General features: G+C 46.2%; 5 protein-coding genes across 5 annotated transcripts; 4 read left to right on the top strand and 1 right to left on the bottom strand.

Moving 5' to 3' along the window:
* Window positions 1–8,074: 8,074 nt before the first annotated feature.
* On the bottom strand, window positions 8,075–9,697 carry HD556DRAFT_1305642 (uncharacterized protein; the record flags this gene model as incomplete). The annotated part of the gene is made up of 8 exons (XM_041299811.1): window positions 8,075–8,195; window positions 8,245–8,399; window positions 8,454–8,645; window positions 8,693–8,831; window positions 8,884–9,074; window positions 9,125–9,233; window positions 9,287–9,418; window positions 9,468–9,697. The coding sequence occupies 8 exons, from the start codon at window positions 9,695–9,697 to the stop codon at window positions 8,075–8,077; spliced, it is 1,269 nt and encodes a 422-aa protein (XP_041163827.1).
* A 764-nt stretch (window positions 9,698–10,461) lies between these two features.
* Window positions 10,462–12,948, top strand: HD556DRAFT_1305641 (uncharacterized protein; the record flags this gene model as incomplete). Its single annotated transcript, XM_041299810.1, has 16 exons — window positions 10,462–10,494; window positions 10,574–10,661; window positions 10,712–10,857; window positions 10,896–10,990; window positions 11,025–11,162; window positions 11,325–11,533; window positions 11,782–11,912; window positions 11,987–12,010; window positions 12,048–12,073; window positions 12,105–12,135; window positions 12,190–12,300; window positions 12,390–12,443; window positions 12,479–12,501; window positions 12,549–12,583; window positions 12,776–12,819; window positions 12,871–12,948. 16 exons carry the CDS (start codon window positions 10,462–10,464, stop codon window positions 12,946–12,948), a joined length of 1,266 nt encoding a protein of 421 aa, XP_041163826.1.
* A 521-nt stretch (window positions 12,949–13,469) lies between these two features.
* Window positions 13,470–14,404, top strand: HD556DRAFT_1439806 (uncharacterized protein; the record flags this gene model as incomplete). The annotated part of the gene is made up of 3 exons (XM_041306011.1): window positions 13,470–13,611; window positions 13,666–13,934; window positions 13,991–14,404. The coding sequence occupies 3 exons, from the start codon at window positions 13,470–13,472 to the stop codon at window positions 14,402–14,404; spliced, it is 825 nt and encodes a 274-aa protein (XP_041163825.1).
* Window positions 14,405–15,364: 960 nt separating this feature from the next.
* Window positions 15,365–19,016, top strand: HD556DRAFT_1458277 (cobalamin-independent synthase; the record flags this gene model as incomplete). The annotated part of the gene is made up of 10 exons (XM_041308174.1): window positions 15,365–16,078; window positions 16,127–16,787; window positions 16,850–17,399; window positions 17,565–17,650; window positions 17,855–17,928; window positions 18,004–18,063; window positions 18,181–18,453; window positions 18,503–18,672; window positions 18,708–18,825; window positions 18,957–19,016. 10 exons carry the CDS (start codon window positions 15,365–15,367, stop codon window positions 19,014–19,016), a joined length of 2,766 nt encoding a protein of 921 aa, XP_041163824.1.
* A 635-nt stretch (window positions 19,017–19,651) lies between these two features.
* HD556DRAFT_1305638 (uncharacterized protein) lies at window positions 19,652–20,375 on the top strand (the record flags this gene model as incomplete). Its single annotated transcript, XM_041299809.1, has 5 exons — window positions 19,652–19,786; window positions 19,826–19,987; window positions 20,052–20,147; window positions 20,194–20,276; window positions 20,339–20,375. The coding sequence occupies 5 exons, from the start codon at window positions 19,652–19,654 to the stop codon at window positions 20,373–20,375; spliced, it is 513 nt and encodes a 170-aa protein (XP_041163823.1).
* Between the last annotated feature and the right edge of the window lie 2,725 nt (window positions 20,376–23,100).

Raw genomic sequence — 23,100 nt, 5'->3', positions numbered from 1 at the left:
GGAATGGGTGATTGCTGGACTCATGTTCTGGTCCGATGCGACACACCTGACTCAGTTTGGGAATGCTTCCGCATGGCCAATCTATCTTTTTTTTGGAAACCAATCGAAATATGCCCGTGCCTGTCCGACTACCAATGCTTGTAACCCCATCGCATTTATCCCTTCTGTAAGTACTCATCCCATCGGAAGACCAGTGAGTACCCTAACACGATTTGTCTCTAGCTACCGGAATCTATTGTGGGTTTCATCCGCAAATTTATCAACAACAAGAGCATCAACGACGTCCTCGCCCATTGCAAACGGGAATTGTTCCATGCATTTTGGCGCATTTTATTGGATGATGAATTTGTAGATGCGTATAGGAATGGGATTGTGATTAAATGCCACGATGGAGTGTTTCGACGAGTTTTTCCAAGGATTTTTACTTACTCCGCGGATTATCCAGAGAAGTGAGCTCATTTATCCCCTCAACTTCCACACATTAACTAACAACCTTCAAATAGAGTACTTCTCGCTGCTATTCACGACAAAGGAGATTGCCCATGTCCCCGGTGTTTTGTGCCGAAATCATGCTTCGATCGGCTCGGTCTCAAGGCTGATATGTTGGCGCGCATCAACAGTGTGCGCTTATACCTCAGAGACAAGATTGTTGTGGCACGTGAGGCTATATACACGCTAGGTGCTCCAATCAAAGGTGCTGCGGCCGAGTGTCTTCTGAAGTCGTTCTCACTGGTACCAACATTAGTGAGTGCACTTATCTATAGGACCTTTTGAATGATTTAAGTATACTTTTCGCTTAGAATACCTTCACTGAGCGACTTGGGCCTGTAGGCCTTGACTTCTTTCCTATACTCGTCGTCGATCTCTTGCATGAATTTGAGCTCGGAGTGTTCAAATCCGTCCTCAAGCATCTTATAAGGCTACTTTATGCCATCAATCACGAATCAGTAGCTTTACTGAACGAACGGTACGTATTAATTAGCATAGCAGCCTCATCTGACGTTGACAATCCCTCAATATTAAGTTTTCGCTTAATTCCGTCATTTGGAAAAGGTGCCATCCGATGTTTCCCTTCAAATGTGTCCGATATGAAGCAAAGAGCTGCACGACATTTTGAGGATGTCTTACAGGTGAGTTTGATCTCTACTGTTCTTGAATTATCATAATCTGATGATCGACCAGTGTGCGATTCCGGCATTTGAGGGTCTATTCCCAGACTCGCATGATGAAGTTGTCCGTGTACTCCTCTTTCGTCTGGCTGAATGGCACGCCATTGCAAAGCTTCGATTGCACACAGACGACTCTCTTGACCTACTCGGTCAAGCTCTTAGACATCTAGGACAGCAGCTTCGAAAATTTCGGGACTCCACTTGCTCGGTCTTTCACACTGTGGAGCTCCCAGAGGAAATAGCTTCCCGTCAGAGGAAGAGTGCTAATCTCAACTCGACGTCTGCAGGAACAGGGTCATCTGGGGCGCGTCCCAAGGCCTTCAATATTCGAACTTATAAGTTACACGCACTTGGTGACTATGTAAGCTCTATCAAAATGTTCGGAACCACAGACTCGTACACTACTCAAATAGTATGTGCGCGTTCTTTGTGGAATGACAAGTAAACAACTTGATTTTTTGAATTTCTAGGGCGAGGTCGCACACAAGCTCTTGAAAATGTTTTACCGGAATACGAATAAACAAGAACCTTCAAAGCAATTAGCTAAGCAAGAAAGGAGACGCACTCGTATCAGATGTATGCAAGAATCTGGCAACACCAGCAACAACCAACCTGCCGGAAACTCACTACCGCCAGAAGCGCACCATTGTTTATCAAGTTATCCAGGCATTACCATCAATTTAGCTTCTTATCTTGAGCAGCATCGAGGTGACCCAGCTGTTGCGGTAAATATGTTCTTGTGCGACTGTTCTGACACATTTAATGATACTACCTGACAGGACTTCATTCCGAAAATGAAAGGTCATATCCTTTCCCGGTTGCTAGGTTTAGAATACGATGGTGATGAACGAGACTTCACGGATGCCGAGCGAAATGACTTGCGCTTTATCAACAATCTGAACACTGTTTTCTGACCTAAACACTTCCAAATTAACTATACAACGTACAATATCTGTAGGGATCAAGACACGCTCAAACCTGGACATGGCTCTACGGTGATGGTGTTGTCGCGAGAAAGCAGTGCGGGCGCGCATCCTTTTTGGTATGCACGGGTATTGGGCGCGTTTTGTATTAATGTTCTTCATGTTGGTCCAAACGCTCGTAACCGCTCACCTCAGTCCATAGAGGTCTTGTGGGTGCGATGGTTAGGTGTCGTACCACGGTACCGTTGGGGCTTCCGAGAAGGCCGCCTCCCAAAAATTGGATTCATTCCCGACTCACCCGCTGCCTTCGGGTTTCTTGACCCATCGCTAGTGATCAGGGCATGCCACCTTATTCCTGCTTTCGCTGACCATCGCACGGATGAGCTTCTCAGACATGGTCCCTCTGTGGCAAGACTACCTGGAGAGATCGACGACTGGGCTTCATTTTATGTCAATATGTGAGATTTTGTCTTGCTATATACTCATATCCTTACCATAACTTCGTGTAGTTTTGCCGACAGAGACATGTTTTGTCGTTTCGCAGGCATAGGTGTCGGTCATGAAGTTCAATATGACTCGTCAAATATCGTCCAGCCCGATCGTGCAGTAGGGAGCAGAAGTACCAGCGTTGGTCACGGAGAAGTCTCAGATGATGATGGCCTCGAAGCCAACATGGAGGGGCTCGACAACGCTAATGTTAACCTCGGAGATGAAAGTTGGCACGAAGGTGAATGTGATAGAGACCTGGATGATGAACACGATGATTTCAACCAGGACGACTCCGCAGACGAAGATGAAGATGAAGTGATTCCCGAAGATTGCGACAGTGATGTAGATGACTTGGATGATGACGGCAACCACTCGGACTCTGAGGATGACGGACCTGCATTCAAATTTTAATGATGATTATCCTTCCTCCTACTGTCCGTTTATTTGCTAGTACATAGGCACCCAAAATCAGAACGTTATGTTTGAACGCTGAGCCTATGAAGCATCCTACTAGTAAGTAAGCGCTGCCGAGCCACGTTTAACTCAAACTCAACACCCCTCCCAACTTCTGCAAGCACCTTTCCATTCAACCGCACCCAACCGTAAGCGCACCATTTGGTTTGGAAATGCCTAGCGTTTCCGCATTCTACTAACAGTTGGATGGGCTCGAATCCCACACTCCTTAGCTGCTCAACGATTGATTTTGTTGTCTGGTGCTAGTAGTTAACATGATTGCATTCAGCTATAAGTCATTGTATGACATTATATCTCCTAAGCCCCATGATGGACTTAGGCAGACGGCACTACATCCTAGAACATATCTGTATCTATCATATAACGGATATAGCTCGCGATAATTTATGTGCGGACACTACAATCATGATCATCGTCGCTAGTAAGATATAAACTTTGTGCAGTTTTATGCTTACCTGATATTGCATATCTAATGAGACTATCCGATGAGCAGGAAATGATACCGTGAAACCGTTTAGACTAAGAATGGTAAAAATCTAAGCATCTGTGTATCATTTGATACACCTTTATAATGGCATATCAAGTGTCGCATCAAGGCAGAAATTATCAAGGGGTGATAATATTACACGTGCTTGATATACTGTTATATTCCATTGTACTACGTTACCATGACCAAACAGAATTGGTTAAAATTATAATTTAATTATTGTCATACCGAGCTAAGTGAATTTCAGTGATGTAATGAGCACTGACTCTCCAGAATTTCTAGTAGTACTTAGAAAGTGACATCACTATTAGTACTGGTGAGAGTGCGATTCAGACCAAAAAGAAAATCCTCCGAGTCAGGCAGTATGACACTAGCTTTCCCGAATGTACAAGATGAATGGTCTTGAAGAATAACAAGACTTGTTCTCTTCTGCACAGTACATTCCTCACACTGAAAGACTTCTGGTGCCCTCAGTTGGACGACTGTCGGGATACACAACTCATGTATATATACATACTCAGTCCTACAATCTGGTCCGACAACCTGATATCTGACATACTTCCGCCTTGGTGCCTCTTGGTCAAAAACACGATGAACTGTCACCACTCAAGAGATAAAGATTAAGTATGATATCGGGTGTATACAGTAAGGTATATTATATTCTGAGGTATATTACTTACAAGACCATGTGAGTTGCTGCTCTATTGCTGATCGTTCTCTGGTGCAAAGGGCCAATCCAAATAACCCGCTGGTGTGAGATTACCGCCCATGTACCATGTTGCTCGGTCACTGCGCTCAAGTGCAATACCCTTTCGCAAGCGGAACGGAAGGTCGGGCTAGTAAGGGGACATGTTGGTCACTGCCTAGTCCGGGAAACAAATGACTTACGTTCGGCATAAACAACCTCCCGAATCCAATAAGGCCGCCTTCAGCTCCGGCCCTCTAGGATGGTAGGTAGTCTTTTACTATGAACATATGGAATATATTTATCACATAGGTATACCAGAACAATACCAGGATCCTTGTCTACAATCCAAAGTCACTTTTTGCCTACAATGTACCATATTTTCGCATTTTTGAGGTTTTTCACTACATTCTCACTACATAGACTATACCAGCTGTTCATATATCACTTATAGTACATATATGAAGCCTTCCCAAGGCCATGATCAGGCAGAAATATGTCAGAGTAATGATATCAAGCACATATCTCCTATTCTCACTGATAAGAATTCCCAGACATGAATATAGTAAAATATTATGATCAGACTATCTTGGAGTACACTATATATACCAAGTAATACAGTCCTCGACTACCAGAAGGATCCATGAATAATTGACAGCAGGGGAATCCAATAGATAAGAAATAGGTCGTGGGAAAGTCAAAAAGTCCAAACATCGAAAAAGTACTATGCACCAACAGTCTATGCAAGGGTGGTCTGACCATAATAATGCAACAAATTGAGACCACAACACTTCCACATCACCTTTACCTTCACAACATATATTAGTATAGTATATTTAAGTAGTTTACAATGTATTCTATACATTTTTAATGAAATCTTCGCCCTAGACAGGGTTGAAATATAACATTTGCATGATTGTGGGATTTGCCCCTATATCATTGATATCATTACTATGTCATATTTCTGCCTGATCATGGCCTTGGGAAGGCTTCATATATGTACTATAAGTGATATATGAACAGCTGGTATAGTCTATGTAGTGAGAATGTAGTGAAAAACCTCAAAAATGCGAAAATATGGTACATTGTAGGCAAAAAGTGACTTTGGATTGTAGACAAGGATCCTGGTATTGTTCTGGTATACCTATGTGATAAATATATTCCATATGTTCATAGTAAAAGACTACCTACCATCCTAGAGGGCCGGAGCTGCAGGAAAAATTTTCTCAGGGAGTGAACCACCAGGAAGATGACAATACATATGACCCTAGGGACTGATCCTGCTGACATATACTCTTGATATGATGTATATACTAGTAAAGAGATGTTAGAAATAATATTCACCAGTCTATATACCTAAACACTAAAAAATGCGAACTGGTTTATGTTTTTTGAGAGGTATTCATGAATTTAACATATCTACTGATGTAGGACACTACAGAGGCTCAAACAAGCGGTGTAATATATTCATTAACACTCTAATATATGATATATACAGTCAGAATTGCTTCCCTGCTAAAGGGGCAAAAAAGCGAATATGTTTTAGTCCTGGGATGCACATATTGTAGTCAGTACTGTAGACTGCTGTACAAGCTCTCAGACAATGAAAAAAGCGGTCTATTGTATCATTTTATGTATGTACATGCCATTCTACTACTTATATACATGAGTGAGCAAGGGGAAAGCTCTGGTGCAGCAGTAGAGCCAGGGAGGTATGTGGGAATAGTGAGATTATTGGAATATCCCAATTTGGTAATTTTTCCGGTGGTAGCGCTATTCTTGGAAGCCTGAGAAAAACATTTCCAGTAGCATCGAGATCACAAGAGAGATCCCGATCTTTAGAACCAGTGAGGCATCGTGCCTGTTAAGCTTCATGAAGCTTCATGTTGGTGACTCTGAGACAAACTTACAAAATGTACTGTGTATAGTTAGACATGGTTAAGTATCACCCTGCCATGAACAGGTGAGGTTGAGTATATGCTGCATCAGGAGATCTTGGATGGCACTCAGCACCGGTAGGTGCATAGCGCTGCGGGATTAGTTGTGATATGCTCAGCTAGTGCTCATCAGTGAACCGGTGAAGGTTTTAGAAAGGTATATATGACGATATATAGCACATAATCACAAGAACCAGCATAATTCTGCTATCGAGTATCACATTGTTATATTTGACTTTGTAGAGGAAAGGACATTTCCTGGTTGCAGTACAAAGGATTATGATTGGGAAAAGGTCCTGGTATCCCTCACACTCAAACTTGGAGGAATTTGCGTCGTGCTTCCACTATTAACACCACCTTCTTGAAATGGTTGACTCTCGTCTAGTGCATGCCAATCTTCCATGTAAGAACGAGCGCCTGTATCTCCTAGGCGACGTGAATGTGCTCATCGAGCGAGCGGGCCTAAATTTGCGTCCTGCTTCAGCTATTATCAATTCCTTATTGGAACGGTTGATTTCCCTGAGGTGTGTGTCAATTTTGAAGCCAAGAATGAAAGTGGATACCTTCTAGAGAACAATGGCTTGTTCACCGAGTAACCGAGAATAAATGTATGTCGCTTGGTGAGCGAGAATAAATATATGTTGTTGTTCACACACTGACTGGCGGTTACTCTACTTGTGAAGAATGATGATATTTGCTCAGCGAGCGAGGGTCGGTATGTTGTCGCTGGGGTGGGCGAGAACGTTAATGTAAGTACTGCTTTGAAATGATGGTCCGCTATATATCGATTGGGGATGTGTGGGAATAAGCTTTACCTTTGCTTAGCAGCGAAACATGTTCATCAAGCGTGTGAGAATCAATATACCTCTTGCTTTGAGTTCCTACGCGACCTTATACGTTTATTCAATGACTAGCAGATGCATTATACTTGTGAAAACCGACGATGTGTTTACCGAGTGAGCGAAAATAAAAGTATGTACTGCTCTGAATTTTGACGGTATCTGCTCTGATTTCTAAGGATGGTACTTTATATTGAACTAGGAATTCACGCGTAACGATTCATGTGTCGCGCACAGAGCAAGTACCACCAAGCAACCTATATGTCTCGCCACGCATCAACGTACTGCGTGGATTTTGGCATTTCAGGAGTAAGTCTTTATGTTTGTATTTTGGAGATGTCTTATATCTTCCGCCACACATCAGCGCGCTGCGTGTCTTTTCACCTTTCAGGAGGATGTTTTTCCGCGTCGATTCGAGAGCCCGGCGACCCAGCTTCCCACATTTCAGGAGTAAGTCTTTATGTTTGTATTCTGGAGATGTCATACATCTTCCGCCACACATCAGCGCGCTGCGTGTCTTTTCGCCTTTCAGGAGGATGTTTTTCCGCGTCGATTCGAGAGCCCGGCGACCCAGTTTCCCACATTTCAGGAGTAAGTCTTTATGTTTGTATTCTGGAGATGTCTTACATCTTCCGCCACACATCAGCGCGCTGCGTGTCTTTTCGCCTTTCAGGAGGATGTTTTTACGTGTGGATTTTGGAGCCACCTTGTATGCTTCGCCGCGCATCAGCGCAGTTCATTTCTTTTCGCACTTCAAGAGGAAGTCTTTATGCGTGGATTTTGGAGCCACCTTGTATGCTTTGCCGCGCATCAGCGCAGTTCATTTCTTTTCGCATTTCAAGAAGAAGTCTTTATGCGTGGATTTGGAGCAATTTTATTATACTTTATGCGTGGATGTGGGACCCTCTCGTGTATTCGGAACATTAGGTATTCATTTTATATTGCAAACACAAGCAGGCAGATATAGAACCATAGAACTTGAGTTGTGCTCCAGAACATTGATTTATTTATTGCAAACTAATTAGCAAACAAAGGTATAAGAGATCTCATACAGATCACAGAGCTATATATCTATGGTGAATCAAACGCAGCGTCATCACGCAGTTCTCTCTGCCTTGCGAGAGCATTGACGGACATGTTGGCCTTCATCACGTCGCTAAGTTCACCTCGGCGGTTCCTCCCGAAAACTTTTCTGAAAACAAAGTTCTGGAAAGGCTTTGATTGGAGGGTAAACAACGCACCTGGTCCACCATTCGAGAAGTTTGTCCACCCTCCGCCGCGCTTCTCGACCAGGGGCCCTTTCGAAGAAGTCCACGATGGTCCGCCAAAACTGTTCGTAGTCGAAGTCGCCATCCATGGACCGCCATGAGGTAACGGAAGAAAGTGCGAATCGCACCTGCCAGTATGTAGTGAAGATGTAGAATAAATTTGACCAAACATTATAACTTACTTGGCATGCAATGTATGCGATCGAGCGAGGAGTGACTTTTTCCATCTGAATGATCTGTGCCACGTGTTTTTTGACCTTGATTACGGATAGAGACTTCTTAGCCCGTCGGTTGTTGCTGATGACATCTGCGCCGTCACCGTCGCCGTCGACATCTTTTGCTGATGAAGGAGACGTGAACACGGCCTTGTAACCCTGAAACATAAGTTAGTTTACTGTCAAGTTGCCTCGGTGCAACAAACCTGGATGAGAATCTTGCCTTTGAAAAGACCTTCCTCAAGGTCGTCCGGATTAGTAGTGTACTTGTCGTACAAGTAAGCGGGAAAGGATAGATCTGTGACGATATGCCCATCTGAGCAATTTCTGATTCCTGCCCTCACTCTGGTGAACGGTGAGCGTTGTCTCTCGGGATATCAAGGGTACATCGACTTACTCTGGGTTATTCCAATCAAGCTCGGCCGGACAGAGTAACCTCCCACATACATCATGAGTGAATCCACGGGAATGTTTATCGTCGGGGTCAACGAGGGAAACCGGCTTGAATTCACGATTGACCCATTCTGAAACGAGAGTCTTCAGTTTCGAGGTGTCGTCTCCTCGAGCGCTATCAGCCCTCTGTCGAAGCTAGACAAAGACTCAGCTATGACACAAACAGTCGATATTATTGAACAAACCATTTTCAACATGTGCGAGTACTCCTCGTACTCCATCTCTGAACCCTTCTTGTAAAACCACGGCAAGGTTCTGGTGAGTGTGGAGTAACCTATTTGCAGTCGATCCTGTCTATGTAACCGTGTTAATAAACAGTGTGCACGAACAAAGGGGAAAATACTTACTCGATGGTAGTATCTGGGTCATCGGACTCCTCGCATCTTCTGTCGTTTTCGGTGATGAGGTCCTCGATACTGTCGAACAGGGCGACAACACGCCTGATTGCTCTTCCTTTAGCGACATACCAGATCGTTTGCCTAACAGATAGTAAGCAATGCAACCAAATACGTGTGATAGCGGCTGCACCTTTCCTTGACTGCATGCCCCGACTGCAGGATCTCCAGCTTCTCCTCCAGCTGAGCGATTTTCCGTCGCTGCAGAGCTTGCACATGTGCCGCTACTGCTTGAGATTGTTGTGGCTGAACGTTACCTCCGTCCAGCCGGTTCTCGATGTGCGATTTGCTGCCTTCGCCATCGCCATCGATGTGCGACTCGGAGGTGTTGCCCTCGTTTTGCTGGTCCTCGACATGCGACATAGCGGCAGGGACTCAAATTGGCTAGAGAACGAATAAAACAGTCAAGCCTGAGGGATAAGATAAAGGGTGAGCGAGGAATGAAGCTAACCAGGCCAGCTCGCATTTTATATGTTGGTCAAGACTAGTGCTAGTTGCCTAAAAAGAAATCGCGCTAGCACATGCGATTAAGTCGCTTGAACAGATACCTAATTAGGGAGATTATTAACGGTGCAAAATAAGTTTAACGGCTGTTTGAAGATCAGGGTCACCTCCTGCAGGCTGGTGCCGTCATGTGAGATTGCACATATAGATGCGGCGGACAGATTCGCAATACCCTGCGGATTAGTAGGTGTAAACGCAATCACCTAAATAGGGTACAACAGAAAAACCTTAGTACAGTTATGATTGCTCATGTCTAACTTCATGGCGGCCACGTCGGGCAAACGAGGTGCCGCGATAGAACTTGCTAGCGGTGTAGCAAATATAGACCGCGAGAACTGATATGATGTTGACTCAGACATAAGTCCTCGTGAATTGAACTCGTTGATAAAAGAACTAACGAGTGCAATAATTGTACATTGTTTTGGTGGAGGCAAATTCCGAAGCGACTGAGGTTCGCAGGACGGACGCATAGTGAGACTGATTACGAGTCTAGAAGTCACCGGTGATCGAGGGCAAGGACAAATGTTGTCATCAACAGGAGGACACGATATAACCATGATATAATCGTCCCCCAAGATCTGACTCAAAAAGTCATTTTTCAGTGTCACGGTAGCATGCTGAGCATGTGCTTGACTTACCAACGACGTTCTAAATTTGTAAGCAGGCCATTCACCAAAGAAACGCAAGGCCGGTTTTACTAGTATCAATGCGGCTTAACGCATTCGGTTCGGAAAGGCACTGAACGTGGGCGTCAGCATTGACGAGAAGAACGAACTTGAAATAAGCTGGCGGCATGGAAGCATGGAAGACTGGAAGCTGGAAGGTAAGTATGTGTTTCTCCTTTCAAATAGTAGCGAGTCATGCGTACTTCAGAGTCACAGAGAAATTGGCGGCGATTTGTGCCACAGCCGCCGCATTCACGTCCCGAAGCCATCGCTGTGTCGGTAGATCCCGATGCACACTGCCCGGTTCATCACGACGGCAAGCATCAGACAATTCAGCGTGTGGAAAACGAAGAGGTTAGTATTACTATCTGGTATCAAGAAATTATATAAAGCTCCTAGTAGACCTGGAAATACAAAAGATCAGCCGGATGGCTGGAACCGTGGCTGTCTTGCTAGTGTGTACCCTGGTCCAGGCAGTACTACCTGAGTACGTATTCTTCCAGATGACTTCGGGTTGATAGAATTGATTCGATCGTGTCATCAGAGCCAATGAGTCAGAACGGTGACCTTCTCTCTGAGTGGCGGCAGCCTAGCTTCATGAGCATCGGACCTCAATGGACTAGTAGTACCACTGCAACAGTCACGGTATACTCAATCGTGTCAGTATCTGTTGTGACATTATAAAGTGATGCGGACAAAGTTCAGGGTAAGATGACAAGTACTATGAAAATATTGTCCTTCTACTTTCCCCACCGGTTCACTGATGGTCCAATGTCGGCCCAATACCACTGTTCAACTCTTCTTCGCCATCCGTTCTTCAGCCAACTTTTCTCGTTCTTTACCATATTCGATTATATTGAGAACTGTCTGCCAGTCGGTGCCTGTTTTCTCCCGGCAGATGCGCTTCACAACTGGAGCAAAATTCTGACATACGTCATGATTCTCCGAGTCCTTGATGGTGTCATGATCGCCATTAACTTGAACATCGTCGATTTTTCTTTTGTAACTCTGGCGAGCCGTATTGGTCCAGGTAATAGTACGAGAAACTTGAGCTCCTATTCCTATCATCTCACCACCTACTTGGCTAGATTCGGCTTCCTGACCAAGTCGTCAGTACAACAAAATCATAGCATATAGCAGCTACGCTGAAAACTCGCCGTTCTTTTGCTTTCCTTCTGTTTATCGGGCTCCACGATAATAGTCTTGGTGGCATGTGATATACTCGATGAGTGTTCTTTCTTCAAGTTCTTCATTGCGGCTCTGTCAACATCTTTCCAGACTTCAATCTTGTAATTCTGCTCTGTGGTATATGGTTTGCGCTCACCGACGACTCTCGCCAGCTGCAACTTGGAGCCACTCTGAGTCAGTGCAACACCTCCGAAGTCATTGCGGCTGCGAGATATGTCACGGTAAGTCTCCTTCTCCTCATTGGCGTGTTGAAGAGCAGTCGACACGGGTGACTTAAATTATGCGCCATGTCCAGGTCAGTAGCGCCCCGCATGGCGGTGTGAGTAATCACCTGAGGATCGGTATAACGACTCAAGGCTATATCCGGGTTTTCCATCTTGAAGTGAGTCGGGCCTGTGTTCGGTGGGTTTTAGTTGTCGATCCGAAAACTCAAAGCTGGCCCCGGTGAGTTCTTATACAAACTTTTTCTTCATTCCGTGACGCACTATTTTCGGGTAGATTAGAGTATGCAAGTCTGATACTATATCAAGTAGGACACACAGGCGCAACAGAGCCTGCGATCGGGGCCTAATTGGGGAGGACAAGTACACAACCGACGCGATTATCACTGTATGCCAAATTGCTACTACTTGTCTGAAATTTCTCTATCGAAAAAATCTATAATGATTCGTAGCACTGAGTGAGACGTAACGCCGTAGTCATGCCACACTGAGTCAAGCAGGATTCAGACAGCTACAAAGAAATACTACTCGGTACGCAAAGCAACTAGTACTACTTGTAGTTGTAGGCCACACGTACCACACATAATGAGTGAGCGGTTACTAGTACCATTTTTGGTATTTGGATATTGTATGAAGTCACCCTGAATCCCGAGTCACTAGACTGGCAGCAGGTACGCTGGACCATTTTTGGGCATCGGAGTTGGTTGCAAAGTGTGCAAGCCACCGTCATTACCTTACGTTCTAGTGTTCAATCAAGTCACATACTACTACATAGTTACCGGTACACCAACTTGCTTACGGAGTGTCATGAATCACTGGCAGTACAGCAGATGATTTGTGCTATCACATGACGATCATCACAGAGCTTAAGCTGGGTAATTCTAAAGAGCGCTTGGGCATCACGATGGTCACCAGTGTTCAAATCCGAGCTGAGACTAACTTGCTCTTGTTACAATAGAACATGGGCCACGCTCGTGTCCTGGCAACTATCCGAGTCACTGGTTATGACGACTTTCGCGTCCCTCAGCACTACTAGTATGATCGCATCGCACAGACTCGGCGGCGGCGGCTCGCTGAGTTAGGTGACTCACGGAAGGCATAGAATTCTCCACTTCCCTCAAAGATTATCATACAACCTAGTACCATCGTAAGTCAAAATTGGCGGTTGTGCGTTGCCTAGCCTACTAAGCCAGGCATGAAATCTATCAGCAGCAATGTTCAAAACCACCCACCCTTGAATCCGGGGTGTTCGGAGGTCTCGTTACCGACTGCAGTCTGCCAGCCTGGGTATTCAATATTCAGAATCAGGAACGCCAACCCCGCGACTTCATAGACAACAACACACCAACCCCTTTGAATTTCCGCAATACTAAAATTGGTTATAGCTAGCCCTCACTGGGATCCTGGTAACTATCCTGAGTATAGTCGGAACCACTCATGCACAGAAAATCTGAGTCAATAAAATTCTCCAGCAAAATGTTTTTGAAAGTCCGATGGGTATTTACCGCTTACGCACTCACCTGTCGTGCCCTACTCCTAGCACCCCACATATTGAACATGAACTTATGTGCCACTACATGTGTCGAAGTTCCTTGTTCCAAACAATCCACACCTCTCCAACGCCCTTTTACCCCTAGTTATACTTCTAGCCACATAGGTTCTCCTCCAAGCACTCCTTCAGTCTCTCCTGGAGGATCAGGTATGGATAACTTGGTGATATTATGATACAGATTGACTCATGAACCAATCACAGCGGCGGGCACAACCTCGGAATCGGACGACGATTCCTTCCCTTTGACACCTGATTCTAAGTGCTCAGGCGACACACGCCATGTCGCCGACATCTCAGGCAGAGCTGGACCATCGACTTTAAGTCGGTATCATAAGCAGCATCACGTTGACAGTTGTAATTATTCTTTCCATCCGTATCGCCGAGCAGCATCTTTTCAAGACCGGCGTGCCTTTGAATGTATGTTGGTCAGCTCTGACTGTGACAATTCATTGGGAGACATGAAGGGCAAGGTGGGTCCCCTTTTTTGGAATATATATATAATTCTTTATATGCATCACACTTCCAGACCGATGATTGGTTTTTGGCGCATATGGATGCGCTTGGACCCCAATCTTTCCGCCTCGTTGTTCACTACAAGGAGGCCGTCCGTGAGCGCCAACGCTTGGACCTCTTTGTGGCATACTGGGCACGAGAGGAGAGCAAAAGGCTCGATAATCTCCGCCAGTTCATGCTTCAGGCAGCCCAGGAAGACTTTGTCAGAGCAGAGCGAGAAACCTCGGTGTTAATGAGAAGACTTCTTGAGAAGCATCCGCCATCTACTGAAATAGATGCCCAATCTCTCGCTATGCTCAGCGACCACAAGAAGAAACATCTCCGCAGGACTGACGTTCAGCTTGACCTTCTGAAAGATTGTATCATGCAGAAGCAGATGGCAAGCTCACATCATGATGATCCAGACAACAATTCGGATACTTCTTGAGACCGCCTTGATGACAAGTGAGTGTTCGCCTCTATAAATAAAAGCACCTCATTAATATTTTTCCAGACGTGCACAACTACCCGTTTATGCATTGCTCAACATGTTCAACCGTATCGATTAGCGCTCAGTTCCTACTACTTTACGGTGTCACCACTTATCGTTTACTGTAGTAAGAGAAACACATTGTAAAAGCTGAACTGGGACGCAAGTGGAGGATGTTGTCAGATTTTCGGGCCTCATGATTGGGTAGGCACCGGGCATATTTTATTTATAAGCTCAGGTGCCGAAATAACACGATGTCACACAAGTGTGTGACACGCAAAATGACTGCTATTTGATGGTCCCACAAGTTCAAATACTAAATCAATTCTGCTTGGATAATCAAACGGGAATTTTTTTGCGTGTAGCCGTTCCTTGATTTACTTAGTTGTAGGCTTGTAGTTGAATAAAAGCTCAAATGTCAGGAAAAATTCACGCGCTTGGTCATGTCACAGACGCTGTACAGGTCGGAGGTACTTAGTCACATGTGCGCACAGATCGCACCAGCCGCCAGGTAAACATGAGGTGCCTACCTTATTAGGCGTCTGCTAAAAGTCGTTACCCATATTTGGCAAGGGCCTGCAAATTTCGAACGTGGATTAAATACGCAATATTATGTACTCAGTAAACGATTAAAATATCAGTGTGACCATATTATGTACTCAGATACCACGTGTTTTGCTCTTTGGCCTATTTTGGTAGTGATGTATTAGATATCGAATTCATGTTTTACGCCTCATGACTACATACTTCCTCGTTGCAGATGACGGCCTATTCAGTCCCCTCGTGTCGTCAAATGAATGTTTCCTATCGCGGAAATCTGCTCATGAATTTGTCTGACTTGGTCGGAGTCAGATTCAAGGTAATGTACAGATTTTTCAATTTCAATCTACTAACATTTGAAGGCGAACTGCCGCGGCAATGCGCCCCTTCGAGTCTGGGGCACAGCTACCCCCGAACGACGACGATCACTATCAGTTTAACTTTGCCTCCCCAGTCACTGCAAATCTGTATGGATTAGACGTACGGATGCCTGTACCCGTGCGGCCATGGCGTGGTTTCGCGCCACCTTCCGAGTCCAATGCGTCTGCCAGTGGCTCTGGCTTCCAGCCGCAACAGTCGTTTGTCAACTCCAACAATATTCAGCATGGCATTCCCTCACAGTTACCGTCTACCAGCAGCTCTAGCTTCCAGCTACAGCAGTCGCTCGTCGACGCCAACAATCGCCAGCACGACATCCCCCCACAGCTACCGTCTTCCAACGTCTCTAGCTTCCAGCCGCAGCAGTCTCTCATCGACATCAACAATCCCCACCATTATATTTATCCACAACTACAATCTAACTATGGCCCAGAGGCGCCCGGTTATTTGGTACCGCCCGCGTATCATCCGATCCTCAACGAGAGGCAGCCTCTCGGCTCCTTCTTTCCGGACTTCAGCCAGCCAGTTCCGTCTATGGGCAATGATACACTGTTACCAGTCGGTACCGAATATCGTGACGAACCACGTCGAGAGCGTATATTTGGAGTTGAGGGTACTCCGGGCCAAATGTTCAGTAGGAAGCGCAAGGGCCGCAACGACAAACCGGATACAGAGTACATTAATCAGCTGCCACAGAAGAGGATTAGACTCAGGGTACGTGATTTACGTTTGGTGCATCGCTGACCGCTGATATGCTCTCAGAGATCGATAGCAAACGCACCGACCATGGTCTTAGCAGATGCTGAGCAATTCGTGGTTCCCTCCTGGCCCCAGCTTGTCGCTTCACCGCCTCTGTTTGCACCCCCGGAAGCGGGGCCATCCACGGTTCCCTCCCAGTCTGTTGTTTCGCATCTTCCTTCTGCACCCCCGGAAGCGGGGCCATCCACGGTTCCCTCCCAGTCGGTTATTTCGCATCTTCCTTCTGCACCACTGGAATCGATACCCTTCACAGTTCCCTCCCAGTCCGTCGTTTCACACCATCTGTCTGCACCCCTCGATTCACAGCCATTCACGGTTCCTTCCCAATCCTTCGTTTCACAACCTCCGTCTGCACCCTTTGATTCACAGCCACTCACGGTCCCTTCCCAGTCCATCGTCTCACACCCTCCGTCTGCACCTCTCGATTCGCAGTCATTCACAGTTCCCTCCCAGCCCGTCGCTGCTCCGGCTGTATCTTTCCCCGATATCTCAGAGCTACCATACAACCTAGCGAACTTGGTACACCAGAAAATTGTCTCGTCCGCCACGAAAGCTATCAAGGCACATTTGATTAATACACATTCCCTATCAACCCATTTGGAAAGAAGGCATTGGGTTGAAACGAGATTGGAGGAGTCAGCTACAAAACAATATCATCATCCAGGTAAGCCGGTATACACTTACAAGGCTTTCTCAACGACTGACATTTTGGTTGCGTGTCAATAGAGTTCGGACGTAATTGGGCTGTCCGCAATTCGGCGACGTTGTATATGGCTCTCTCTGATCCCTGCAAAAGTCTTATGCAAACGTGCAAAAGGATCGCACGCTCCAAGGTGATATTGTACCATCTACATCCTGGAGTATGGTCGATGGCCAACGAACGCCAGTTTCGGACAAACAGGATCCGGGAACTTCTCAGCAAAGGGATGTTCCCACCGAGATTTACCTTCGGTGAGGATGAGTTCAGCAACTTACACTTCCTCCAAAACGAGGTGGTGTGGCATGTCCTCCTGGACACTGTTGCGGAACTCAAAATCCGCCGCCACATTGTCAATCTGGACAGTCTATTTTGCTTGGCTGCTGCCGCTGTCAGCTGCGCCTTGAACGAGCTCGAGAATGATCAATTTGCTCATATTGAATTTATGGCCGAGGGTTATCAAGAGTTCTACAATAGACTACTTAACTATCTTCAAAGGATGTCTAACGACCCAGTGTTTTTAGCCCGTTGGGAAGCGTTCAAAAAACGCACTTCGGCAAGACTCGCACAGCTATCCTAGTTTTTGTTTGCTTCCCTTACGACTTACGTACATTGGAGTGTACTGAACGACTAAGTTCACGTTGAATCCTATCTACGATCTGGCGGTAAATGTGTGAACGTTCGGACTCAGACGTTGTTTACTCCGTCAGTCAAATTTCAATGAGTACCACTACTACTACTAAGTACTCTGTCCAAATTCCCCACCACTACCATCGGTTCCTTCCCTCAGACCAAAGAGATTCGTACTGCCCGTGCCAAGCTTGGCAAGGGTGAGATCTCTGACTCGGAGGCTGAATATGATGAGTTCATCAAGAAGGAAGATTGAGCTGGTCGTCAAGTTCCAGGAGAAAGTTGGCCTTTTTTTGTTTGTTTTGAATCCTTGATTATTGTCCTTTGGGGCCGGGCCCTATGATGGACATTACCTACGCCTACTATACTTTTGTTCATTGTCCGTTATGTAATCTATGTGTCAGTCTTTTACAATGGTTCCGGCGCGAGCGAGAACAGTTTGGCCTTCTTCAGGTGTTGGGTTATTGGTGGAATCTGGGTTGGTCGCGTTCTATCTCTTTTGCTTCTATCTTGATCTTGTTGTAGAAGGCTTGTTTCAGCGCCGATTTGAAAGTTGGCCTTGACCTCCTCGTCCACGGCGAGCCTGAACGTAACGACATGGTTCAATACTTCGGTGAGTGACTGAACGGCTTCGTCTTCACTCACAACGCCTGGGTGCAAAACTACAGATCTCGGTCAGTATTGCATCACGAGGAAAGTTGAATGATCGAGCTCATTGTTTTGCCAACAGTTATGTCCATCCCCCATCATCGTGTTCGACGTTAGCCGTCCCACGCCGATGATCGTCAAGTGGAGCAGTTACGCGCAGAGCGTCTCCAGCAAGCCCATGAAGGGTACGCTTTCTGGCGCTGTCACCATCTTGACCTGGTCCTTCCCTCATGACGATGTTTCACGTAAGCTGCAGTCGCAGCAGCTTGCTCTTGCGCTTCGTGATGAGGTCCTTGATCTCGAAAAGGCTGGCATCAGTGTCATCCAGGTCGACGAGCCTGCCATTCGTGAGGGTGTTAGTGTTTTCATGTGATCAGATAAATTCGCTACTAATCAAGTCTCAGCTTCCTCTTCGTCGTTCTGACTGGTACTTGCAATGGGCTGTGCACACCTTCAAGCTCTCTACCGCTGGTGTGAGCGATGCCATTCAGACCCACTCTCACTTCTACTATTCTGACTTCGGTGACATCTTCCCCTCCATCCAGCATCTCAATGCCAATGTCATCTCTATTGAGTTCTCGAAGAGTGACATGAAGCTCCTCCAACCAGATTGGTCCTGGTGTCTACGACATCCACTCGCCTCGTATCCCCAGCGAGGCAGAGATCATTTGAGCGTCTCAAGACCACCCTGGCCATCATTCCTGATCACCTCATGTCCATCAACCCTGTAAGTGGAATATCAAGTGTTTTCTCTAAAGCCACCGCTCATATAAATCGACGCTTCCTTGGCCAACTTGGTTGCTGCCGCACACTGGGCCAGAGCTAACGCCTAATTTTCTACACATCGCGCTTCAATAGCGCCCACATAAGTGGTTAAATTATCATGGCCCTTTTATCGGCAAACTGGCCTACACTTGACTTTGGGTAGTTGTCGCAAGAAAAAGAAAACAAGGTCCGGCGATCTTGTCGTCGACAGGTACAGGGCAATAAATAGTTGCTACTTTGTGGGCCCGCAAAGTGCCTCGGCAGTGAGGCAGGAGCTTAGCGCGTCTATGCTCGTAGTAGTCAGATTTCAACAATCCTCAATGTACTGTATCGCGTTCCATGGAATGAATGATTTTAGCATGCAATATCTATTGGTCTCATAGATTTAATATATGTTTGAATATCATGAGAGTGAAGGTATAAAGATGCGTTGTAGATAAGAGAGACAGTGCTGACCCGGACTTTAATGCTACACACTCAACTTCGGTATGTTACCAACGTTTTGTTAGCTGTACTATGTACTAACCTCTTTCTTAGCGCCTTCGAACGCGATGACCTACAGCGCGGCGAACTGGCGGCAGCTGACCTGTGCACAGCCACAGCATTAATTCTCTTCCTCGACACCCATCTCCATCGAAGTCAACGCCGACTGTATCACGACGACCTTTCGAACCAGTTGCTGGTCCTGTTCCGCTCCATCAGGCGGTCTTTCAGCCTTCCGAGACGCACTCTAGATCCCGGTCTCGTGCAATACATTGATTGCAGCATGTCAATGCTCTCATTCAGCCATGTCCTGGCTCTTTTTCTCAGCTGGCACACGAAACGCAAGACTGGCAAGCTGCACCAGTGCCATTGCGAACATCTATGCACAGATACCTGGGTCACAAACCAGAACGGGCCAATTAGAAGGATATACACTTATCGTAAGTGTCAATGATGTCGTTCAGTTAGTTGGCTGACAGGACAACGCTAGCCTGCAGCACGACAGTGATGGTAACACTTGGTCGATGATCTCTGCGGACTTCACGCACTCCCAGGCCAGCGCCATGGAGTGCATTAAGGCTTTCTTCATCATCTCAATCGGCCAAGGGGGTCCTTCATGGGTTATTAGTGACACATTCCTTGTGAGTTTCCATCATTAATCTACGTTTTCTGGACCGCATTGAAAATTTCTACTCTATCTTCAAGTACAGTCCTGCTTATGTTAGTTTTGCTGCGCTATCAGAGACTGCTATAGCTCAGAATGGTGTCGAAGCTGCCGTACCATCCCCGACAAACGCCATGGTACGTTTTTTTTAAGAATATGCTGGGCTTTGTGAAGGCTGACTAGTGGTGTCGCGTCAGATTTGAGTGCAATCATTTTACCGTCACTGCTTTAGGAGTCAGGAAGGTTCCACTAGATCATGTCAACACGTGCGTCTTAATATCGGATTTTACTGCAAAGGATTGCTAATCGTGCGTGCGTGTTTGTGCAGGTACGCATCATTCTGGAGGGCGGTGAAGACGACCTAGTGCTGTGGGTTGTCCTCGGAGCGAGTGTCATAATCGTCTTTGTGGCTAAATTACTTCTTGTCAGTACTGTAATAAAGTACCTCATCTTGGTAGGTCGTCCGATCTAGTATCATATCATAAGTCTGACAACCATGAGCATTTAAGAAACACCATAGGAAGCGACACGTTGAGTGCAGACTCAGATGTTTTTAGCCGGTGAACGGTGTCCCCACTTACCATGACTACTGTGACTCATCTGTTCTCAGATTCACTGGCAGCATCCTTCCTCGCTTGATAGATATGACTGTCGGTAATGGTCTCGCACAGTTTTATATGCACGTTTCATCAAATTTTTACAGGGACACGGAATAGATGCTCTTGATATTTGTGGAATGCCAGAGACTGCGGCTCTCAGGGAGGGTGCTATCACTCCCCGAGAGAGCTAGCCTCGACAAGTATCACTCCTGTAAGCTCATCTTGTTTTCACAGCAGTGACAGCACTGACGTTGCCGTAGTTATTAATGAGCCAAGAGTGCCCAGCGAGTATGTACGAGACATATGATCTGAACTTCAGTGTTGGCTAGGCCATACAACAAGTTGGAAGCGATCCCAGACAGGCCTTCATCTCAACTTGGAGATAGTAGATAATTAGGCTTATCTAGAAATCTCTTCGCAGGCCATTTCTCCCATCAGCTAGACACGACCTTGAACATTCATTTAAAAGCTCGTTATATCCTCGCTACTGAGAAGCTAGTCCCACTAACACCTCGAAATTTTTACCTGTGTATCTATTACTATCTGAGTCCGTGTGACTCCACGGGTGAATTCGCCGTTCATCGGTTGCAGTATATTGGGTTTGTCAGTCACGGTCGCTGAAGGAGACGACTCCGAGTCCAACTCGACAGTGCGAGCAATGCGCTGTGTCTGGGTCACTGGCCTTCTAGTTTTTTTCTTTATTCTAATGGTGTCGTGTAATGCACCGGGTTGCTACTGGGAAAGGACAACTGACTCTCGAGGACTCAGTAGGCATCGCACAGCTTGTCCTTTCCACAAGAGAGCTAGCACTCTTGCGAACCAGAGGAGGCATACTCGCGCAAAAGAGGCTGTTGCATCAAATTTTGTTCAAAGCTTATCTGCAAGCACCTCCGAGCTAGTGAGTCACTGACTTTCCAATGTTTCGAGAGTCGAATTATACATTTGGACGCGACCGTTGACTAACTTATCGACCTTAGAGAATCTCAGCCGTCCGACATGTGAGGGACCGTCCGAGCCTGAAGCCAATGGCACCTCGCAGACTTCTCAAGCCAATGTCCATGGCCCACGGAGTACTCAGTGTTTCCACTCTCGCAGACTCGCACCCTTGTGACTCAGAGAAGCAGCAAAATGATAATCCTGATGTTGAGATGGGGAACAATCCTGGAGATGAGTTGGACTATAATGCAGGTTTGTGTCCCTCAAATGTAACCACTGTCTTATGATGTGCTTACAATTACTTAGATCTTTCAGAGGAAACAAGTCTCTTAACGAGGCGAATTCCGAGGCCTTTAGATCACCATGAACCTTCATACGATGATTTGAATCATTCTGATAATGCTGAGATTCCATCGACTCAAAATTTGGCTTCACTTCCAGCCCGGTCCAGAATCCAGCGTGTTCTTTTAACGTTAAGAGACACCCTCCAGACCACATTCAACTCATATGGGCTCTGCCGACTATACCCTCGTCGGCCTTCCTTTGAGCCAGATAGATTTGTTTCATCCTCGCTGCTCACAAGAACGTCTCCAACACCTGTCGATGAAAGTGATCCTCCGCCAAATGTCTTCGCGCCTCCTTACCCCTTCCCGAACATGACTATATATCGCCTTATATCCTGGATGAATTCTGGTAGCAACTTGGTATCTGAAACCAAAGTCTCGCGCCTTGTCAAGGATGTATTGCTGGCACAGGATTTTGACCCCCAGCACCTTGAGAACTTCTCCGTGAGGCAGAGCCTACGAAAATTGGATAGCAACGAGAACGGCCAAGAAATCACTTTTCCAGATGACTGGATTCGAACTAGCGTCACCATTGACATTCCAACGAAGTCAAAGGAGGACGGCCCCCAGCCTTATACTATTCCTGGATTCTACTATCGCCCTCTTGTCGAAGTGATACGCGCTGCGTTCGCAGATGCTCAAGCTCGGGCATTCCATCTTCTGCCTTTCAAGCGGCTTTGGAAAGATCCTTTGGACGGTCATGAAGAACGGATATTCGATGAGTTATACACCTCTGATGCCTGGCTGGAAGCTCAGGATGATCTTCACAAGCTACCGAGGCAATCTGGGTGTTCGCTGGAACGTGTCATTGCGGGTCTGATGCTCTTTTCGGACGCCACTCATCTCGCAAACTTCGGAACGGCAAAAGCATGGCCGCTATACATGTATTTCGGAAACCTAACAAAGTACGCGCGATCACAACCGCAATTGGGAGCGTGCCACCTTGTAGGCTTCTTACCTTCAGTAAGTTTATGAATGTCGCACGATTTTCTACCACTGATGATGCTTAGCTCCCTGACGGTGTGAAAGATGTTTTGAGTAAGCTATTTCGCATATCAAAAACTGGTATGGCTTCCCTTCAGGCGCACTGCCGCAGGGAGTTGTTCCATGCGTGCTGGGAAATATTGTTGGATGAGGACTTTCTTCATGCCTATCGCTATGGTATCATCATTAAGTGTGCCGATGGAGTGCTACGGAGAGTCTTTCCCCAA

The sequence above is a fragment of the Suillus plorans genome (genome assembly GCF_016647745.1).
Source record: "Suillus plorans strain S12 chromosome Unknown HD556scaffold_11, whole genome shotgun sequence".
Lineage (NCBI taxonomy): Eukaryota > Fungi > Basidiomycota > Agaricomycetes > Boletales > Suillaceae > Suillus > Suillus plorans.
This window is presented reverse-complemented; position numbering and strand designations above follow the sequence as displayed.